Genomic DNA, 22,909 nt, shown 5'->3' with positions numbered 1-22,909 from the left:
CGAGCACGAGGTGAGCAAATCAAACGCTTCACTCACAGCGACATTCAGTGGTTTTAAATGCACTAAATAAGGCTTTAAAATAGACTTTAGATGGAATTAAACACAACGATTAAGAAAATAAGAAGCGACGACAGCAGCCGACATGAATGAAGACGTGATCAGACGACGGCGTTTATGGTCAAAGAAGCACTTTAAACTGCTGCAGGTTGTTTTTATTTTATTGCAGTAAGAAGGATGATGATGATGGGGGGGCGGGGTCAAAAACAAAAACTAACATGAGCTTTTTTTTTTTTGCTTTTTTTTAATCTTTATTATTCATGATTAGCGTCCATGTTTGGATGGAACGTTCCTGTCGAGACGTGAGGTTCTGAAAGTGAAGAAACATCGACCACCTGAAATAAGGGAGGGAGGGGGAGGAGGGGGGGTGGTAACAACACACACACACACACACACAGAGTCACAGGAAACACTTGTGCCCAGCTTTGTTTGTTTGTTTGTTTGGAAAAATGTTAAATGCTTCAAGTAGGAATCGTTCACCAGGTCTGAGGATCATCTTTAGGCTGTTGTTACAGTGGGGTTTGAGGCCACACACACACACACACACACACACACATCTGTTGGGGGGGGGGGGGCAGTTCTGTAGAGAAGCAGATCACTTGTTTGGGGGTTTGTACGGTTCCAGGAGTTGCTGAGAGAACGTGTTGACCTTGTCGGCGCCTCGGACTTCGTGAGGCAACAGCGGCAACTTGACTATGTGGAAATCTTCATACAGGTCCTCCATCTGTCAGGAGGGGGCAGCAGAGTTAACATGTAAAATCAGACGTTCAAAGGTGTGGGCTCACTTAGAAATGTGTTGGGGGTTTTTTTTCAAAGAATATAACAGATTTTGATTAAAACAAAATAAAAAAATTTGAGAGAAAAATTTTAATTTTGAGAGAGAAATTCAGATTTTGAGAAAAACAGTTTTTATTTTTTTTAAATTTGCTTATTTTTGAAGGAAAGGCCCTTTTTTCAATGAATATAACACATTTTGAGAAATAAAAATTTTGAGAAAAAAAATTTTGAGAAAATTTTTTTGGAGAAATAAATTAAAATTTAGAAATTTGCTTATTTTTTATTAAAAAAAATTGGAAAAAAAATTGGTGTTTTTTTTAAATAATTAAAATTCAGAAATTTGCTTATTTTTGAAGTAAAAGCACTTTTTTCAAAAATATAACACATTTTGAGAAAAAAACTATTGAGAACATTTTTATTTTTTTTAGAAAAAAATAAAATTTTGAAGTAAAGGCACTTTTTCTCCAATGAATATAACATTAAATTCATCATAAATACACTCTATATTTTCTATTCAACTCTTTTGATGAATAAAAGTCTGACTTTTAATGGAAAACACGACAAAAACATTATATAGCTGAGCCCAAACCTTTGAACGCTCGTGTATATCTGTAAATCAGAAGTGAATCCTCGCCTCTTACCTGATCTAAATACTTGGACTGGATTTTATGGCGAGCTTCACACATTTTACACGGCCTCTCCCCGTCGGGGAAAACCAGCTGGTTGACGATGATGTTGTGCGTGTCGATGCGACACTTGGCCAACTCCTGGATGAGCCGCTCTGTCTCGTACAGCGAGAGGAACTCGGCGATGCACACGCAGATGAACGTGGTCTGTTCCTGAGGGCGAAGGGTTTACAGAGAGAGCTTTAAAACCACTGCTTTATATAACGCAAGAACTGGAGCTAAAACAAACGGCTAAAGTCTTCACGTTAATGCTTAAAAGCTGCCGGGCATAAGGTTGTGTTGTGTGTTGATGTTATTGTTCTGCATCTGTTTGGTCTTCGTGCAACTAATCGATGAATCGTTTGGCCCAAAACCGTTGATCAGTGTTTGTCAAACCTGGAAATGACGATGTTCTCCAATGTCTTGTTTTGTCCACAAACCAAAATGATTCAGTTTGAATGATTTCTTTGTTACGTGGAGCAAAGAAACCGAGAAAATATTCACATTTAAGAAGCTAAAACGATCAGAAATCTTGTTTTAATCATGAAAAAATGATAGATTTAGTCTTAGTAGTTTAGTAGTTTCAGCTCTAATTGGAATATTGTAAACCCCCAAGCACATGAGAGCTAGTGCCAGTAATGTTGAGCAACTGGGAGGAGCCAATGAGATGCATTCGAAGACCATGGTAAATTTCATCACTTCTGCGGCAACTAGAGAATGTTGATCTGAGAGGAGCCGCTTCCAGATGCATTCAAGAAACCTTGTAAATTCTAAATCAATATAATAAACATACAAACATCGAAGCAGCTCGACAGTATCACGTGTAATCTGAAAATGTGAGGAGATGTTGATTGTCTTTGTGACGTTAAGAGTTTTAAAGGTGCCATATGTAAGAATGTGGCCAAAAACGGTTATTACATTCAAATTCAAAAAACCGAGGTCTTTTAGGTTTCGTTTTCTGACCTAACTGGCAACCTGTGGTTGCTCTGCAGCTGAGACTCTACTGACTGCAGTGATTGGTAGACTGCGGTAGGTGGCGCCACATGACGCCAAAACATGATTTCAAAACATAAACATGATTTGCAGTCTGCAAAATGTGTTTTTTAATGCTAATATTTCGTCTGTACTGTTGTTGTTGGTGAGTTCAGTTTGTTATATGAACATTATTCCTTAATCTCTGTGACATAATAGGAGGATTTTTAATGATTTATTACATAATGCACCTTTAATTATTGAAGGGAAAAAAAAAACACCACTGTGTGACTTACGGGGTCTTTGAACTGCTCGCTGACGGAGCGAATCACCGGCAGAGTCTCTTCGAGTTTGGAGGCGAGCTGGTCCGCGTTCATGTCGCCCAGACCGAGCATGTTACACATCTACACGCGTGATGACGACAAAACATTAGCTTAATAAAAAAACAAAAAAAACAACAACAACATCTTCACTGGTTAAAACGATTTCCTATTTTCTCCGTCCTCACCTGGGAGATGAACGGGCTGATCTGGTTCTTGATCTGCATGAGGCGACCCAGCCCTCGCTCCACGATGGTGGGGAAGTTGAGCAGCCTGAGCGTGTGGCCGGTGGGCGCCGTGTCGAAGACCACGACCGAGAAGTTCATTCCCTTGACTAACCTGAGACCACAGGGGAGACGAGCGTTACGTTGGCTGTGTGCTAAACGTCTTCTTTTCCCGCTAATACTGCTCTGTGCTCAGGCTAAGGCTGAATCCCAATACCACCCCTTAGCCCTCCCCCTTCCCCCTACCCCTTTGTCAGAGTTCCCCTTGGCCCTCAAAACAGAGTTGAGGGAGCGAGGGGTACGAACGTTCCCCTAAGAAATGAGACACACCTCCATTACGTCATCACGTCGTCCGGACTTGACGCTCGCAGACTGCTACATCAACAAGCCGATGCGATGCTTGTTGATGTAACAATCCAAAAATGCCGTCCTCACAAGTAATGTCTGTTGCCTGGGCTATTTTTCTGTTTTTACGACTGTCAGCTGCTAACAAAGACATCGGCGGCGACGCTGTGAGGAGTGTTCACACACACAGTTACAGCGACTGCAGACCCGCTGCATTACCATAGCCACACACACACACACACGGTGCAGAGGGAGAAAGCTGCTCGCAGACAGAGCGGAGGAGAGCGGGGACAGAATCTCCTGTTCTGTCCTGAAGACGTAACTGTGCACTCCGGCACAATTTGTTAATGTTAAAAAAAAATAGCGATAGCAGCTAGCTAACCACTTACGAAAGGAACGCCGGGATAGCATCGGCTACGACTAGCTAGTAATTCAAAACAAACTTGACGAGTGATTCAGAAACACCGTTGACAATTGAAGAAGACCACAATACATCATTACACATGACTGTCGTGATTAAAATACTGAAAATACATTGTGCGAGTCTTTAACGGCCAGCTTTCAAACTTTGCTGAGAGGTGACGCGGCGGAAGCTGCGAAATTCCTCGAAGCCCTCCGTTTCAAGTGTGGTCCTGAGGAAGCTTCGTTTCGAGGGCTACGTAGCCCTACGGCTTGGCCCTACCCCTTAACCCTTATGAGAAATGAGACAACACTACCCCTCACATGAACGCGCAAAAACAAGGGGTAGGGGGAAGGGGGAGGGCTAAGGGGTGGTATTGGGATTCAGCCTAAGTCTCACCTCATGACCTCTGCGTAGCTCATGGCTTCGTCGATGCCGGGGAAGGCGCTCATGGCTTCCTGCATCATCTTCTTGCCCATGCTGAGCATGTTGTCTTCTTCGAAGAACTCGTCGGGAAGCTCAGCCACGCCCAGGCTCGGGTCGATCTCCTGCGCTCACACGACAAAAACACCAAGTTTCAGCTTTGTTTTTATAGCTCGTTTCAGGAGACTTCTTCTCCGACTTACCATGGCGAATAGGTTGTCGTAGCCCATGACCTTGGTCGGCACCTTTGAGAACTTCTGGTCAAACGCGTCAGAGATGTTGTGAGCAGGATCGGTGGAAATGATGAGGACGCTCTCCCTGACCGCGGCCAGCTGGACGGCCAAACTACAGCTGCACGAACGACAACAGACGACGGGGTTAGAGGACGACGAGTCACAGCTCCAAGTCCGGTTATGCACGCGGAGAGGAAATCCAATTTATTGAACGTGTGCGTCTGCCTCTCTCTATTATAAGCTTAGTGGGATCTGTTTCCTGTTGACCTTTTACCTCATAGAAACAAGTTCCTTCAGCTGCCCATGTATGAAGGTAAGAATAGCTCCATTTAAGTCAGACTTACACGTTTTACATGATGACACTCAGAAAACCAAACTATTATGGACCAAAATCTGACTTTTAACATGCACGCAAGAGCACTGATCAACATTTTTTAACGTTTTCATACATTTGATGGACCAAACCATTACTCGATGATGAAAATAATGGTCAGTTGCAGCCCTACTAGCATCAGTTCACGTAATTACCCCATACTATGGCGTCCAAAATTTGACCAAAACGTCATATTATACTATGTCGTGCAAAATTTTAAAACATTATTGAAAAAAATATTTTTGGTCCAAAATTTGACAAAAAAACGTCATACTATACAATGTTGTCCAAAATTTGACAATTTTTCTGGAGAATTTTTTTTTTCCAAAATTTGACAAAAACGTCATACTATATAATATGTCGTCCAAAATTGGACAATTTTTTGGAAAAAAAATTTGTCCAGAATTTGAAAAATTTTTGGGAAAAACATTTTTGTCCAAAATTTGCCAATTTTTTGGGGAAAACATTTTTGTCCAAAATTTGCCAATTTTTTGGGAAAAACATTTTTGTCCAAAATTTGACAAATCGTCATTTTATATATTATGTCGTCCAAGATTTGAAAAAAAATTTGAAAAAAAACATTTTGTCCAAAATTTGACAATTTTTTGAAAAAAAAAATTTGTCCGAAATTTGACGATTTTTTGGAAAAAAATATTTGTGGTCCAAAATGTTACAAAACCGTCATACTATACTATGTCGTCCAAAATGTGACAATTTTTTTGAAAAAAAAAATGTGTCCAAAATTTGACCAAACAACATGTTACAACAACTTCATACTTCAACAACTTGGTGACCAGTTAAAGGATAATTGTTTAGACAACGGATTTAAATGAATATGTTTACGATTAAAAACATTTGTCGGAAAGTTTCCGATGACAGCAGCAAACCGTGTGGCTGGAATGCTAATAAATAATGCGTGTCAATGTTATTCAGCGTCAGCGCTGATAAATCAAGTTAGCAGCGAACTAAAAGCACAAAATAAGAACGTGATTACTTCTCTAAAGTCGCAATGTCGTCTCAAAATGACTGCACATCCCATAATTTCCTAATATCACGCAGACGGGGCGATAATAATCCACCTGCGGTTATCACAGAGTGTCATGTGTCAAACTAGCTAACGGTAGCTAGTGACTAGCCGGCAAACTGACAACGAGCTTTTCAATGAATCGCTTATTTTTTGTTTTCAACGACAGCGCCGCCTACAGTGGCAGGAGAACATTGACACTAATTAAATATGTGTTATAAAGACATGTGATGTCTGGAATGACAGCGATTATCCACGTCATCTCACGCTGACTGACAGGCTAACTTTAACTAGCTAGGCTATATTATGTGTGTGTGTGTGTGAGAGAGGCTACGCTAGCGACACCAGGAGGCGAACGAGCGTCTTCCGTCTCCGCCTTCAAACCTTACCTACATGTCGTTTTACCGACGCCGCCCTTTCCGCCGACAAATATCCACTTGAGCGATTTCTGCTCGATGATGTTCTTCAGCGTCGGCTCTAACGGCTCCACGTCGGGCGCATCCTCGAACTCATCCTCCAACGAAGCTGCCATCTTGTCTGTGTACAGTGAGACGCACCGAGCTCCGAGCTCCGAGCTCAAGTGGGACGAGCCGACGACTGTGCTGCGTTCAAGGACGCTCGGAACTTTTTGTGTGAGTGTGAATTTTTCAACAAAACAAAAACATAAATATACATTTTTAATTTATAATTTTTTTAAATTATTTTATAAGATAATATGAGTGAATATTCCCTCTGCTTTATTCCTTTTATCTCCATTCTCCTGCTCATTTCTGCCTTGTACTGTGTGACATTTTGCATTTATATCTTTTTGCTCAAAAATATTTTTATGTTTTTATAAATATATAAATATTTGTCTTGTTTGCCAAAGTACCATATACTAGAAAAAAATGTTTTAAATTTTTTTGGACGACATAGCATAGTATGTCGTTTTTTTGTCAAATTTTGGACCAAAAATGTTTTTTTTCAAAAGATATTAGAGGACATAGTATAGTATGTAGTTTTTGTCAAATTTTGGACCAAAACAAGAATTTCCAAATTTTTTGGACGACATAGTATATAGTATGTCATTTTTGTCAAATTTTGGACCAAAATTTTGTTTTTCAAAAAATGTTGTCAAATATTGGACGACATAGTATAGAATGTCGTTTTTGTCAAATTTTGGAAAAATAAAAATTTTCAAAAAATTTGGACAACATAGTATATAGTATGTCGTTTTTGTCACATTTTGGACCATACATTTTTTTTCATAAAACGTTGCACGACATAGTATAGTATGTGTATATATATATATGAAGAAAGATACTAAAAAGACTAAAAGTTACTATTTTAACACGTGTCTTATATCTGTTTTTCTTCTTCTGCACAATTATCACGACTCCCACTTTAATATAAAATGTAAAATTGATAAAAATTGTGACTCAACACATAAGAAAAACAAAAAAACCGATGCATTTTGTGAAGCCTGAAGGTGTGACCTATAAGACACGCCCCCAGGATGTCCATATAAGGAGTTGTGTATTATTCCCAGTGAGCACTAAAGGGTTAATGAGATTCAAATCGATTTCATGCAAAAACAAATTAAAGGACTAATAACAAATCACCATCTAAACAACAAGTATTTTATTTATTTATTTATTTATTTATGTCACATAGGAAAGAATACAAGACGTGTTAAAGGTACCATATGTAAGAATGTGGCCAAAAACAGTTACTACATTGAAATTCAAAATACCGAGGTCTTTTAGGTTTCGTTTTCTGACGTAACTGGCAACCCCGTGGTTGCTCGGCAGCTGAGACTCTACTGACTGCAATAGGTGGTGCCACATGACGCCAAAACATGATTTCAAAACATAAACATGATTTGCAGTCTGCAAAAGATCTTTTTTAAGAGACAACAGAGCGATTTATCTTCTATCCGCACTTGTTGCTCAAAGAAAATCAAAGCTAGAAACATGAAAGTTAGAGCACCTCTAAATATATACACGTAGCTGCAAATGAGGGGTGAAATCTGCTTCAGGGACATGAACATTTACACGCCGTGACCACAGGATAAGGCACCTGCCTCCATAGGCAACTCGTCTCCGCGACGCCTGCGCTGCCGTTGTTTTTCCGCTCGCTCTTCGTCTTCCCAGATCCGCCACCGTCGTCTCTGGCGATTTCCAGGCAGTGCCAAGCCAGGATCTTCACGTGTGCCGTCTGTGCCCTCACGCACGCCATCCCAGCGGGGAAAGAACAGCTCCCCGATGTGCCCGAGCCGCCGCCGCCGCCACAGTCGGTCTGCCGCAACCAGCGAGGCCAGAACGCCGGGCCCAGATCCTTCCACTGGTAGTGCAGATCACACGTGGCGGAGCTCACCAGCCACGACCCGAGTGACCTGGCAACGTCTGAGGGCAGAGGAGCGAGGTCCAGAGCTGCAGCTTCCACTTCAAGCGTCCGGCGTTGGTTGGCCGCGGCCTCCCTCAGCGCCGGGCTGGACTTTCCTTGGAGTAGCCGGACGTGCAGAGAGTCCCCGCGGTGCACCTCGTGCGGCTGCTCCACAGACATCCAGAACGGGTCGAAGGACGGTCCCAGGAGCCGCAGCAGGCGAGAGGGCCGGCGGCGCCTGGGTTTGGGCATCTTGCGGTGGTCCTCGGCGCTTGTGAGCAGAGCGTACGGACGCATGGGCTGCGAGAAGGACGGCAGGCTGGCTCTCAGCTGCAGGAACGGTGACTCCCAGCCAGGGTCGGCAACGTCCTCCTGATCTTCAGTCACGTTTGGAAGCCGGTGCTGGTTCGAAACGTTCCAGGCGAATGCTTCGGATCCGCGGAGAAGGAAGCAGAGACAGACACAGTGGAGAGGACCAGGCATGACGACTACCGTCGCTAACGACTACCGTCGCTGACAGCTTCTTCTCCTCTGGCTGCTTCAGGAACTCTGTGTGCTCGGCACCAGACATCCTTGAGCTTTTTTAAACCATAACATGATGAAATGTGAGGGTTCTTATCACGCAAACAACAGCCACAGAACCCCCTGAGCTCCCACTTCTCTCTCTCTCCACTCACTCACACAATTTTTTGGGGAAAAAAAGTCCGTCAAAAATTTGACACAAACATCATACTATAAAATGTTGTACAAAATTTGACAATTTTTTGGAAAAAAAAAGTTTGGTCCAAAATTTAAATTTTTTTTGAAAAAAATATTTTTGGTCCAAAATTTGAAAAAAATATTTTTGGTCCAAAATTTGAAAAAAATATTTTTGGTCCAAAATTTGACAAAAGCGTCATACTATACTATGTCGTCGAAAAATGTAAAACATTTTTGAAAAAAATATTTTTGGTCCAAAATTTGACAAATTTTTGAAAAAAATATTTTTGGTCCAAAATTTGACAAAAACGTCATACTATACTATGTCATTCAAAATTTGCCGACTACTGTCCCTGACAGCTTCTTCTCCTCTGGCTGCTTCAAGAACTCTGTGTGCTCGGCACCAGACATCCTTGAGCTTTTTAAACCATAACATGATGAAATGTGAGGGTTCTTATCACACAAACAACTGCCACAGAACCCCTTGAGTCACTCACTCAAGGCTCTGATGTTTCGGCTAAGACTGCTTTGGTTTTGGGTTCACGCCGATGTGACCATGTGACGGAGCAGCGGAAAAACAATTTGACCTCGATTCGGCGGGGGGGGGGTTGGAGATGTGATCTCTGAAAATAACAAATCAGAGCTTTTTCACACAAAGGCTGCACTTAGAAAACAGGCCTCAGGGAGGAGGAGGAGGAGGAGGGGAGCGTTTTAAAAAGAGGACAAAAATCAGCTGTCTGGCTCAAAGGCACGCCTTGGCATATAAAACATATATATATATATATATTCATTATTAACTTTAAAACCATGTTTACATCTGTGGGACAATATCATAAATACATCTACATGAAAACTAGATTGACGTATGCGAGGCACTAGCTGTGTGTGTTCTCCTATTTTTATATTCAGAGTGAAAAGAGGTGGTCGTGAGAGACGTCCGATTTCTCCTGTTGCCGGGTGGACGGCGGCGGCGGCGGCGGCGGTCTGGACGCGGAGGACGGCGGCGCAGCGTGGGGCTCCCGATCGCTGTGGTCCGCCATCTTTGCACGGTCCTGCAGAAACTTATCAAACTCTACAGAGAGAGACAAGAGAAAAAGACATATATGTGAAACTTTGGTGCAAAACATCAGTCGTGCAGCACAAAAAGACCAAAAATGTGCGTTAATCTGGCTTAAAAATGGCTTAAAATCTAATTTTTTGTGTGAAACACTCACTCCTCCTGTGACCTGCAGCCTTGTGTCCAGAGCTGAAAAAAATATTTTTGGTCCAAAATTTGACTAAAACGTCATACTATACTATGTTGTCCAAAATTTGACAATTTTTTTGAAAAAAATATTTTTGGTCCTAAATTTGACAAAAACATCATACTATACTATGTCGTCCAAAATTTGACAATTTTTTTGAAAAAAAATTTTGGTCCGAAATTTGACAAAAATGTCATACTATACTATGTCATCCAAAATTAGAAAAAAAAAATTTGAAACAAATATTTTTGGTCCAAAATTATATATACTATATACTATCATACTATACTATGTCGTCGAAAATGTGCGTTAATCTGGCTTAAAAATGGCTTAAAATCTCAATATTTAACAGCATAATTGGGGAAATGAGCGAAAACCAAAAAAAGAAGAAGCTGCATTTGGTTTGGTTTGGTGCAGGTTCTGTGTTCAATTATTCATTTTAATGGTTTAAAGGTGCATTATGTAATAAATCTAAAGCAACTGGCCGTAAAATCCTCCTAATATGTCACAGAGACTCAGGAATAATGTTCATATAACAAACTGAACTCACCAACAACAACAACAGTACAGACAAAATATTTGCGTTAAAAAAAATATTTTGCAGACTGCAAATCATGTTTCGGCGTCACGTGGCGCTCAGTAGAGTCTCAGCTGCCGAGCAACCACGGGTTGCCAGTTACGTCAGAAAACGAAAACCTAAAAGACCTCGGTATTTTGAATTTGAATGTAGTAACCGTTTTTGGCCACATTCTTACATATGGCGCCTTTAATTAAAATCAAATGCTAAAAAAAACATAAAAACTGTGTTGTTTTTTTTGTCGTGGAAAAAAGCACAAAAATAAGGCTTTACCTTCACTGGTCACTCCCTCACAAACCGACGACTGCTCTTCCTGTGTTTCCAAACACAAAAGGTTTCATCATATTCCCATCACACACACACACACACACACACACATATCATCACTGTCTTACCAGGTCACTGGGCAACCATTTGTCAATGTTGTTCTGCAAAGAGTCTTTTGTCTGTGGCATCTGAGAGGGAAAAGAGTAAAGGAATAAAACGTCGGTCGCACAAACGTTTGTCGTACATGTTGTGAGTTGTGAGTTCCCTGTGAAACACTCACTCCTCCTGTGACCTGCAGCCTCGTGTCCAGAGCTCCAGCGAGGCCTTCCACAGCTCCTGGGTCCTCATATCTGACACTGAGGGAAACACGTGAAAACACTGAGAAACACTGAGATCATGATTAAATGTCTGATTTGTGATTTTTTTCACTGGTTACAGGGACAGAAATCGCTCATTTCGACGTATTGTTGTTACTCGTCCTTGACGTTTTTGCAGTTTTTCGGGGCTCGAGCCTCTGAGGTTCAGGACGCTCGGCCCTAACTCAGAATTCTGACTTTATTCTAAGAATTCCGACTTTAAACTCAGAATTCCTGACTTCTCAGAATTCTGATTTTAGAATTCAGTTTATTCTTAGAATTCTGACTTCAAACTCAGAATTCTGACTTTAGTCTAAGAATTTTGACTTTAAACTCAAAATTGTGACTTTAGAATTCAATTTATTCTCAGAATTCTGATTTAAAACTCAGAATTCTGATTTAAAACTCAGAATTCAGTCTTTATTCTCAGAATTCTGCCTTTATTTTCTGATTTATTCAAGGAATTCTGACTTTAATCTCAGAATTCTGACTTTAAACTTAGAATTTCTGACTTCTCAGAATTCAGACTTTAAACTCGGAATTCTGACTTTAAACTCGGAATTCTGACTTTAAACTTGGAATTCTGACTTTTAAACTTGGAATTCTGACTTTAAAACTCAGAATTCTGACTTTGAAACTCAGATTTCAGTCTTTAAACTCTGAATTCTGACTTTATTCTAAGAATTCTGACTTTAAACTTAGAATTCTGACTTCTCAGAATTCAGACTTTAAACTCGGAATTCCGACTTTAAAACTCAGATTTCAGTCCTTTAAACTCAGAATTCTGACTTCAAACTTAGAATTTCTGACTTCTCAGAATTCAGACTTTAAACTCATAATCCTGACTAGGTCGTGAGTGAGTAAAAAACCTACCATTTCCTCTGCTCGGCCAGCGAGCTGCCTCTGGTCTGAGCGAACATGTCAAACTCCTCCTCCTCGTCTGCAAGTCAAGAAGCACAAACCCATCAAGAGTAAAAGACAGAAATCCTGCTCTCTGTCTTCTTCTTCTTCTTCTTCTTCACATGGTACATAAACAGAGTTTTTCAGTTCTGTTAAATCCGTAATTTCCTCAAACGTTCACTCACTCTGGGCGTCGGGCGACCGCCTGACGGCTGCCTGGCTGGTCGTTGTGATGACGGCCGGTTCGGGATCAGGACTGAGGTCGGCGAGGATCGGATCGCTGGAGGAATTCTGCGGAGAGCAGGACACAGTTCACCAGCAGGTGGTGTGAGAGCATTCTCCGACGACCGCTTTTCCACGACGCGGTCCCGGCACGACTCGACTCGACTCTGCACGGCTTTTCCATTAGCGATAGTACCTGGTACTTCTATTATATATTGAAATTAGTGCTGGGCACTAGGTTAACGCACGACGCGTTTCCATGACGACTGACCGAAAAAAGACACGTTACCAGTTAGCTCCGTTAGCTGCATTAGCTCGTTTAGTTCTGTTAGCGCACCTACAGTCGAAACTGGGGCGCTCTGTTTATTCAACGAAAAGATCAGCACTACAAATATAACCAGCGTACCTGTGTACTGCGTATGTGTGCCTCTGTTTTTAAAGTTTAACGTTACTTTAGAGACTAATTTTAACGATCGGGAGTCACGTAAACATGACGGCACGCTCGTCTTTTTCCGGTCAGTCGTCATGGAAACGCGCCATTAATTAACGTGCGTTAACATTGACGGCGGTTACTAATTGTAATGGAAAACCGACCAAACCGAGTCGTCAGTGCCGTGCCGAGGCGAGGCGAGCTGGGACCGCGCAGTGGAAAAGCGGCATTAGCATAGCTTTCGTTATTTCCGGTGTGTCGTACCTGTGGCGTGTTTGTACTTTGTGCCTTGTTGAGTCTTTCAAACCTAAAACACAACAACAACAACAACAACAACAAACGTGATTATTATTGAGCAAAAGTTCAAACTGTACTGCGTAGAGAGTAAAAACAGGCTGCAAACACACACCTCTCGTAGCGAATGAAGGCGTTGTTGAGGTCGTCGTTGATCACCAGCAGCTCTTCGATGAATCCTTCGTCCAGCAGCTGCGGGATGAGCTCCACCACCCGAGTCTGCATGCTCTTACACACCGAGTACAGCTGCTGCTGGGTCAGAGAAATGATTAGCCTTTTTCTGCTTTTCACAACCGACGCTAAACTAAAACGCAGTCCATGCAGGCCGGAACCTGGACTTGGAGTCTGGTGTGTTTAGCCACAGCACTGCTAGCATCACAAACCCTGCCACCATAGGTGGAAAAGGGGCTAAAACTACCTTCATATTCTTAAAATACTGTAGATTTTGTTAAAAAAACTTAGTCCTCAAAAACGTGGCTTAATCTCCAAAAATTAGCAGGTAAAATGTCTAAAATCTCAATATTTAACAGTGGAGTCTGGTGTGTTTAGCGACAGCACTGCTAGCATCACAAACCTTGCCACCATAGGTGGAAAAGGGGCTAAAACTACATTCATAATCTTAAAATACTGTAGATTTAGTTAAAAACACTTAACAATCCTCAAAAACGTGGCTTAATCTCCAACAATTAGCAGGTGAAATGTCTAAAATCTCAATATTTAACAGTGGAGTCTGGTGTGTTCAGCGACAGTACTGCTAGCATCACAAACATTGCTACCATAGGGGGAAAAGGGGCTAAAACTACCTTCATATTCTTAAGATAACGTAGATTTAGAACCTTTGTGACGTGACAAACACTCACACAAAACCATTTAAGTTTCCGTTACTGCCAAAGGAAATAGACGCACATTGTATATTTGAAGACTGCTAGCATCACAAACCCTGCTGCTGTATTTCAGTTAGACTTTACAAATCACTCGTTTGTGTGTCGCGTCTAAAAAGAAGCAGTTTCAAACCGTGCTGTAGTGTAAAAAAACTACTTTATAGACCTGATGCGTGAATAACGATGCACACAAACCTGCAGCAGCTCCGTGTCGTCACGCTGACTCTGTCCAGGCACCAGCTCGTTCAGCATCTCAGACATGACCGTCAGATTCCCCTTCACCAGTGACAGCTCACCGCGCAGCTTCTGTTCCTGATAATAACAAGAAGAAATCTGTCAAATACAGACAATACCGTTCGGATTATCAAAGCGGATCAGCTGGATTAGACGGCACCTGTTCTGCAGAGAGCGTCGCCGGTCGCTCGCCGTCCTGAAGCGGAGGTGAGACGCTCTGAGCCTGTGGTTGTGACTGAGGCGACGGAGGAGCGACGGTAACGCTCGAGTCAGGGCCTTCGTTCTCTGGGATACTCTGTGAAATTAAGAATTCTGACTTTATGCTCAGAATTCTGCCTTTATACTAAGAATTATGAATTTATTCTCAGAATTATGACTTTATACTTAGAATTCTGACTTTATTCTAAGAATTCTGACTTGATTGTCAGAATTCTGACTTAAAAACTCGGTATTCTGACTTTATTCTAAGAATTCTTCCTTTAAACTGAATTTCTGACCTCAGATTTCTGACTTTAGAATTCAGATTTTTGACTTAAAAACTCGGAATTCTGACTTTATTCTAAGAATTCTGGCTTTAAACTCTGAATTTCTGACCTCAGAATTCTGACTTTAGAATTCAGATTTCTGACTTTAAACTCAGAATTCTGACTTTAAAACTCAGAATACAGATTTTATTCTAAGAATTCAGACTTTAAACTCAGAATTCTGACTTTATTTTCTGACTTTATTCTCAGAATTCTGACTTTAAACTCAGAATTCTAACTTTATTCTCAGAATTTTGACTTGTTTCTGACCTTATTCTCAGAATTCAGACTTTATTCTGAGAATTCAGACTTTATTCTCAGAATTCAGACTTTATTTCCTGACTTTATTCTCTGAATTCAGACTTTAAACTCAGAATTCCGATTTTAAACGTTAAAGTCAGAACTTAAATATTTTTTCTCCTGCGTGGCACTAATCCTCTTCCGTGTACTCATGTGTTTTTGTCTCACCCTGTTTGGAGTGTGTATGGGCGACAGAGCGTCCAGGTCGGTCATGGGGAACTCCAGGCCACGCCTCCTGAGGTCGTCGTACACGTGAACCAAGCCGGTCAGAGACGGAGAGTTACGGAACGCGTCGGCCCACGACTTCACAAGAGAAGCAGTGAGTCACTCTTAACATGCCGTACATATTCAATAACTCAGACACACAGGAAATGACTGATTAATGGTTTGATTTTTAAGTCAACAACAACAACAAGGGGCGAGTCTAACCGTGAATGGGCGTGTCTAACCGTGAAGGGGCGTGTCTAACATGCCGTGTCATGCATATGTTTAATATAATCTGCGATGGCGTCCGCTGACCTGTATGAGGCTGAGGACGCGGTCGTGCAGGGCCGTAGGGGGGTTGTACTTGGGCAGAATGGACCGCACCAGAACCCCCTCCACGAACTCCTGCGACGCCACCAGTACGTGGAAGCGGTGACCGCAGTTCTTCACGCACGCCTCCAGAACCTGTGTTTCACAACAACAACAACAAAATGACGTTATCATTAACAACATGAGGCCTCTCGTGCCCCGCAGTCCTCAAATCATGAAAGAAAGGAGGAAGAAAACATATAAATCCAGTGTTAACTACGGTGGCCCTGAGGTGCAAAACGCAAATCACAAAACGCAAAAGCAGATACCTACCTTTTGTGTTTTCTGATTTTGCGTTTGTGTTTTGTGATTTGCGTTTTTGTGATTTACGTTTGTGTTTTTTGCTTTGCATTTGTGTTTTGCGTTTTTTGTTTTGCGTTTGTATTTTGCATTTTTTTATTTGCGTTTGTGATTTGCATTTTTTTGTTTTGCGTTTGTGTGTTTTGATATGCATTTGTGTTTTTTGTTTTGCGTTTTTTGTTTTGCATTTGTGTTTAGCGTCTTGTGTTCTGCGTTTGTTTTTTGTTTTGCATTTGTGTTTTTTGCTCTGTGTTTTTTGTTTTGCGTTTTGCATTTTTTGATTTGCATTTTGTGATTTGCATTGTTTTGTTTTGCGCTTGTGTTTTCTAATTTGTGTTGATGTTACCTGATTTGCGTTTGTGTTTCCTGATTTGAGTACTTGTGTTTTTTGATTTGCGTACTTGTTTTTTGATTCGCGTATTTGTGTTTTGTGATTTGCGTTTGTTTTTTGATTTGAGTTTGTGTTTTTGATTTGCGTTTGTGTTTTGCATTTGCGTTTTTTGATTTGCATTTGTGTTTTTTGAGTTTCGATTGTATTTTTTGATTTGCATACTTGTGTTTTGTGATTTGCGTTTGCATTTTGGGATTTGCGTTTTATGATTTGCGTGTGTTTTTCGTTTTGCGTTTGCCTTTTTGTGATTTGCGTTTGTCTTTTGCACCTCAGGGCCACCGTAGTTAACAGCCCACAGCACATAACTCACAGTGAGCGCCAACATGATCTCTCTGAAGTTCTTGTTCCCGACGATCCTCTTCTTCAGAGCCTTGACGGCGTCTCTGGGGCTGGTGAGAAACACACACAAAAACACACTGTTGTTTGTTTGTTTGTCTTATTTGTCCAGTTCAGCCCAACTCAAACCAAACAGTAGTTTAGTTATTAGTTTGCATATAAACCTTACCCCTCGTCGGTCTCGTTGATGATGTCACAGATCTCTATGTTGAGGCCCCAGTCGTCCGTCTGCAGAGAGCCGCTGGTCGCTCGCTCTGTCGGACACATTTTACTGATGATAATATACGTGGGGGTGGCCCAAATCAGCCCACTTCTTATAAGCCCTCTTATGCCTTGGGGCCGGCCCTGTGTGCTTTGAGATGATCTCACGGGTTAAGTTTTCACGTCTGACACAAAACTGTTGTTGAGCAAAGCTTAATCTCCGTCATTCCTTTCCACCTCCTCCTCCTCCACCTCCTCCTCCTCAACCGTTACTCACTGTTGCTTTTCTAATCCCATCCTCACCCCCCCCCCCCTCCTCCTCCCTCCTCCTTCCTCCACTTCATGTGACTGTCAGCTGCTTCTGTTGTGAAGGAGCTGACATTTAAGTGTGGGAAGAGACAAAAGAGCATCAGGAAGTTGCATGTGTGTGTGTGTGTGTGTGTGTGCGTGTGTGTGTGTGTGTGTGTTGTCATCATCATCATCATCATCATCATCACTGTATCTTCTCCTGGCTTCAGTGTGTAACTTTCCCTTCATTTTATAACCCGCTCCATCACCTTTGAAAAAAACCCCGTTAAAAGTCACTTTGCGCCCACTTTGCGCATATAGCGCTTGATTTGCGCATAATATAGCGCAAACTTTCCCTCAACTCACATCTGCGACAGTGCGGAACTGAGAGGGGAAAACATCAGGCGGTTGCGCCGCCATTCGCCACACGAGCTGTCACTCAAACTACAGTGGCCAATCACGCGCCGCTCAGTCCCCGCCCTCTTTCTTCTTCATTGGCTCCGGACTCTTTTTTTATTGCGTTTTTTTAACGTTTCTGTAACGTTTATTATCGCCATTATTATTATTATTATTATTATTAGACATATATCACATATAACACACGTGATGTCATGAGTTAATAGCGTAAATAAACGGGTGAGTTTGGTGAATCAACAGCTGACTTACCGATCCGCTGACCCACGGGCGTAGAAAAAGAGTTTCCGATGAGGAACTCCATCGTGTCCCCGAGTGAAAACATCGCTGATCGCTAATTTCCGGGGTGTCCGCTTTTTTACTCTGCGTTCAAAACTATTCCGCAAAAAAAAACAACAGAAAAGGTTGAGAACAAACTGGTGTCGCTTCCTAATCGCTCCCCGTATGTGTGTGTATGTGTGTGATGGTACAGAGGCGCACGCGCTGGCCCTGCCACTGTTGCTGCGCGCGCGGTCACGTGAAAACAAACAGGAGTCAGGAAACAGCAGCAGACACTTGAACGCACCATCACACACACACACACACACACATGAATATTTTTCATCATCGATTCATCTATCAATTGTTTTCTCGATTAATCGAGGAATCGTTTGGTCCATAAAATGTCAGATGATTCAGTTTTAATGATGTTTTATTATTATAATAATAATAATAATACAAATTTAATAATAAAAAATAGTTTATATAGTAGTAAAGTAGTAGTAACAGGTGATCAGGTTCAAATTAATTAATTCATTAATATGTCTCTCTATATATATAGTTATTATATTTTTGTTTGTTTGTTTATTTATTTAAAAGTGACAGTGTACACGAGATTAGATTAGATTAGATTAGATTGACTTTATTATCCCAATCTGTGACAGAAAAGTTTCTTAGACAACAATAACATTGAGTACATTCACAGATATAAACACAACAAGTACACACATACAGTATACAGTAGTTTGGTTTTTTTGTACTTGTACTATGTGTAGTGATGCATCGTCGACACTAGGTGGCAGCATTTCATCTAGAAAACCGTTGTAGGAGAACATACAGGACTTCCTCCAAGCTTTTTTTTATTTTTTATTTTTAAAACATGTACATATAAAACAATTATGTGTCCTCCTGCTGCTGGAAGGAGTAATTTGAAAATGATTAAATTAGTAATTAAAAGTGCTGACAAAATAAAATATGTAAACACATCATGTATCAGTCAACAAGGGTCAAAGGTCATAAAATGTCACTCGCTCCGGACCAGAATTAACGCCAATTCACCCGTCCGTATCATTCACTGCCAACGTTTCTTCAGTAATTTACTTAAATAAAAGTAAATTTACAAATTAAAAAAAAATAATACTTTAAAAAGTACACGTACTCTCTGCTCTCTGCTAGCTTACATGACGCCGACGTGTCCTTGAGCAAGATTTCAAGATTCAAACGCGTTCTTTATTTTACCACGTGCGTCGTTAGGCTCGTATATAAACCCTCAGTGAAAATGTAACCCTGAGTCGCTCTTAGAATGTAAACATGCTTTTTATTTCATGTTTATTTTTTTAATTTGACCTTTATTTTTATATTTTTACCAGATAAAAGTTCAAATTTTTTACAAACATGACCTGACCACGATGTTCCCGTTAGGAATAAATACATAAACACATCTAATTCGGTCACGTGGTTAGAAAAGATGTCTTTAAATCACTGTAATTTAACTTTAAAAGTGCATTGGGTTGGATGTTGGCTAGCGCTAGCTTAGCTGCGCTAATGGCGCTTTCCCACCTACGGACCCAGCTTGCCTCGCCTCGCCTCGACTCGCCACGGTACGGCTCAGGTTGATTTTCCACAACAAAAAAAAAGTACATGCTCAAAAGTGGGCGGAGTCATCACTGCTGTAGCTAAATACACCAGACTCCTTTGTTAAATATTGAGATTTTAGAAATAGCATTTCCATGCTAATTGTTGGAGATTAACCCACATTTTTCAAGGATTGCTAAGTCTTTTTAACTCATCTGCAGTTCCGCATTGTTCGGCTTTGATTCTTGTGTCGGACGTCTCTCCCTGTGACGGCTATGCTAGCGCTACGCTAGTGGAAACGCAACTTAAAGGCGCCACATGTAAGAACGTGGCCAAAAACGGTAACTACACTAAAATATACGAAAATACCGAGGTCTTTTAGGTTTCGATTTCTCCGCCACTGTAGCTCAGACGTAGCTAGCCACCCCGTGGTTGCTCGGCAGCTGAGACTCTACCGAATGCACCTTTAACCGTTAGCGGGGGGCGAGGCGCTGGAAACGCGGGCTTAAAAATAGTCGTCCGTTACTTCGTTTGCTACAAAAAACACAATCGGCCACTATTCCACCACAGAGCGCTAAGCTAGCAGCTAAGCTAGCACCGCACCTCTTCAGGTGTGGCTGCTCTCGGGGGGGTCACTACGTGGCCAACGAAGACGGGAAAAACCAGTTTGTTATCTCGTCTCTCCAGGCCGTGCAGCCAAACATGATGCGGCGACTTAAAAATAAAAAAATAAAAATAAAAACTTGCGCCGTTGTACACACACAATAAGAGGCTCTGTGTCGTCGCTGTGAGGCCGGTGGCGTTTGTTCGCGTTCCCCCGAAAATACACGAGCTCGCGGCTCATGCAACAGCTGTGTCGCTCCCCGAAAACCACAGAGAGGAACTGTCTTCTTCACCAGTGTTTATTCATGACGGGGCGAACCATCGGGAGGCCGAGAGCAGGTTTATTTCATGCACACGGTAAATGTTAATGTAAATAATCGGAATAATTACATACATGTGCAAATAACGCACCCTCTGTGCGCGTGTGTGTGTGTGTGTGTGTTCTTGTTTGGGTGTCTTTGCGAGGACCAGAGAAAAGACACCGATATACCTAAGGAAGTGAGGACATTTTGGGGAAAGTAGCGCGTCCTCACATTCTAACACCCCAAAAATTTGATTTGTCAGGGTTAAGACTTGGTTTTAGGGGCTAGAAATGGGTTATGGTTAAGGTAAAGGTCAAAGGTTAAGGTTAGTTGTGATGTTTGAGGGTTAGGATAAGGGGTTAGAGAATGTATAATGTCTATGAATGCTATGCAAATGTGTGTGTGTACCTTTATAAAGATGTTTAGGGTGGTCTTCAGAACCTTTTTTGAAGGTTAAGATTTGGTTTTGGGGCTAGAAATGGGTTAAGGTGAGGTTAAAGGTCAAAGGTTAAGGTTAGTTGTGATGGTTAAGGGTTAGGATAAGGGGTTAGACAATGTATAATGTCTATGATTGCTATGCAAACGTGGGTGTGTACCTTGATTAGGATGTTTTGGCTGGTCCTCAGAAGCTTTTTGAGGGTTAAGACTTGGTTTTGGGGCTAGAAATGGGTTTAGGTTAGGGTAAAGGTCAAAGGTTAAGGTTAGTTGTGATGGTTAAGGGTCAGGATAAGGGGTTAGACAATGTATAATGTCTATGAATTCTATACAAACATGTGTTTGTACCTTTATTATGATGTTTGGCTGGTCCTCACAACCTTTTTTGAGGGTTAAGACTTGGTTTTAGGGTTAGAAATGGATTTAAAGGTCAACAGTTAGAATTAGGCACTTAGTTGTGATTGTTAAGGGCTAGGGCAAGGGTTCGGGGTTAGGTTAAAGGTCAAAGGTTAGGGTTAGGCACAGTTGCGATAGCTAAGGAGCTGAATTTAGTGTGTGTTTGTATTCATTACCGACAACGTTGTACCAGTAGTCCTGACAAGGTCAATGGTCAAAGGTCCTAACCCTGGAGACAAAAACCTGGTCCTAAAGCGAGAGAGAAGGTTTAGGGCTAAGATTTGAATTGTAGTTATGGTTAAGTTTGGACATTAACTGACCGAGGAATAAGGTGTTGGCAGGTCTTACTTGACTTGGTTTTAGGGCTAGAAGTGGGTTAAGGGTCAAAGGTTAGGGGTTAGGCACTTAGTTGTGGTGGTTAAGGGTTAGGATAAGGGGTTAGAGAAGGTAAAATATCTATGAATGCTATACAAACACGTGTGTGTACCTTTATTATGATGTTTGGCTGGTCCTCACAACCGTTTTTGAGGGTTAAGACCTGGTTTTAGGGCTAGAAATGGGTTAAGGGTCAAAAGTTAGGGTTAGTTGTGATGGTTTAGGGTTAGGATAAGGGGTTAGAGAAGGTATAATGTCTATGAATGCTATGCAAATGTGTGTGTACCTTTATTATGATGTTTGGCTGGTCCTCATAACCGTTTTTGGGGGTTAAGACTTGGTTTTAGGGCTAGAAATGGGTTAAGGGTCAAAAGTTAGGGTTAGGCACTTAGCTGTAGATGGCTAAGGAGGTATAGAATGCATATTATTCCTATAACACTGACCTTGTCAGATCCTGTAGGCCTCATGGAGACCAAAACCTGGTCCTAGGGCTAAGATCAGAACGCTGGTTAGGGTTAAGTTTGGGCTTTAACTGACCGAGGAATGAGGTGCTGGTCAGGGTTAGTGCTGGTCTTACTTGACTTGGTTTTCGGGCTAGAAATGTTAAGGGTTAAGGGTCAAAGGTTAGGCGCTTAGTTGTGATGGCTGAGGAGGCATGGAATGCATCATTTTGACCTTCGTAGTCCTCATGGAGACCAAAACCTGGTCCTACCGAGACATGAACCTCATTATTTCTGAGGAAGGGTTAGGGCTAAGCTTTTGATTTGTGCAGGAATAAGGGGTTTTTTTTTGGAGGTTGATCAAATGAGTGGAGTGTCCTCAGAAGAATAGCTGTATGCGTGTGTGTGTGTGTGTGTGTGTGTGTGTGTGGTAGCGCTGGTTGTAAAGTGATCCCTCCTACTCTCCCCGGCTCGTTGTGCAGAGGAGGGGCGAGGAGGAGGAGGAGGAGGAGGAGGAGGAGGGAGCAGAAGCAGGAAGGAAGGCAGGCGGAGAGGGAAGGGGAGGCAGGCTGTGAATGCTAACGAGCCCCGCTGTAGTCACACTGCTCCGTGGGTTAGGCTCTGGCGAAACATCTCGACATGGAGAGGAACGACGACCGCCTTCACCGCTCCTGAACACCTACTATGCGCCAGCGCCGCTTCCTTTGCTCTGTGCGCGTGCAGCAGCGGCACCAGCGGCAGCCTCGCGACCGTCGGCGCGTTTGATCAGGAACAGAGAGAGAGAGAGCGAGAGAGAGAGAGAGAGAGAGAGAGAGAGAGGGGAGAAAAACCGCAACAAAAACAACACAAAAAAAACCCCGCGTCCCTCTTGTGTGTGTTTTTTTTTTTTTTTTTTTTTTAAACCCCGCTGAGTGAAA

The 22,909-nt window shown here is 41.9% G+C and overlaps 3 protein-coding genes across 3 annotated transcripts; all 3 read right to left on the bottom strand.

Moving 5' to 3' along the window:
• On the bottom strand, positions 1 to 6,345 carry get3 (guided entry of tail-anchored proteins factor 3, ATPase; the record flags this gene model as incomplete). Its single annotated transcript, XM_083905744.1, has 7 exons — positions 1 to 781; positions 1,476 to 1,673; positions 2,768 to 2,875; positions 2,980 to 3,130; positions 4,160 to 4,308; positions 4,387 to 4,534; positions 6,203 to 6,345. The coding sequence occupies 7 exons, from the start codon at positions 6,343 to 6,345 to the stop codon at positions 653 to 655; spliced, it is 1,026 nt and encodes a 341-aa protein (XP_083761870.1). The 3' UTR covers positions 1 to 652.
• A 1,225-nt stretch (positions 6,346 to 7,570) lies between these two features.
• LOC310941325 (noggin-3-like) lies at positions 7,571 to 9,025 on the bottom strand. Its single transcript, XM_083906480.1, has one exon. It carries the CDS (start codon positions 8,658 to 8,660, stop codon positions 7,827 to 7,829), a length of 834 nt encoding a protein of 277 aa, XP_083762606.1. The 5' UTR covers positions 8,661 to 9,025; the 3' UTR covers positions 7,571 to 7,826.
• On the bottom strand, positions 8,667 to 18,038 carry LOC310941323 (target of Myb1 membrane trafficking protein). Its single transcript, XM_083906478.1, has 16 exons — positions 17,861 to 18,038; positions 16,875 to 16,959; positions 16,680 to 16,758; positions 15,625 to 15,774; positions 15,274 to 15,408; positions 14,442 to 14,576; positions 14,243 to 14,359; positions 13,282 to 13,415; positions 13,137 to 13,179; positions 12,406 to 12,511; positions 12,194 to 12,260; positions 11,245 to 11,320; positions 11,093 to 11,152; positions 10,971 to 11,010; positions 9,374 to 9,948; positions 8,667 to 8,755 (listed from the first exon to the last, which is right to left on the bottom strand). Exons 1-15 carry the CDS (start codon positions 17,931 to 17,933, stop codon positions 9,782 to 9,784), a joined length of 1,467 nt encoding a protein of 488 aa, XP_083762604.1. The 5' UTR covers positions 17,934 to 18,038; the 3' UTR covers positions 8,667 to 8,755; positions 9,374 to 9,781.
• Between the last annotated feature and the right edge of the window lie 4,871 nt (positions 18,039 to 22,909).

The sequence above is a fragment of the Microchirus variegatus genome (genome assembly GCF_963457635.1).
Source record: "Microchirus variegatus genome assembly, chromosome: 19".
Classification (NCBI taxonomy): domain Eukaryota; kingdom Metazoa; phylum Chordata; class Actinopteri; order Pleuronectiformes; family Soleidae; genus Microchirus; species Microchirus variegatus.
Note: the sequence above shows the minus strand (reverse complement) of the source record. Positions and strands in the feature narration are given on the sequence as shown.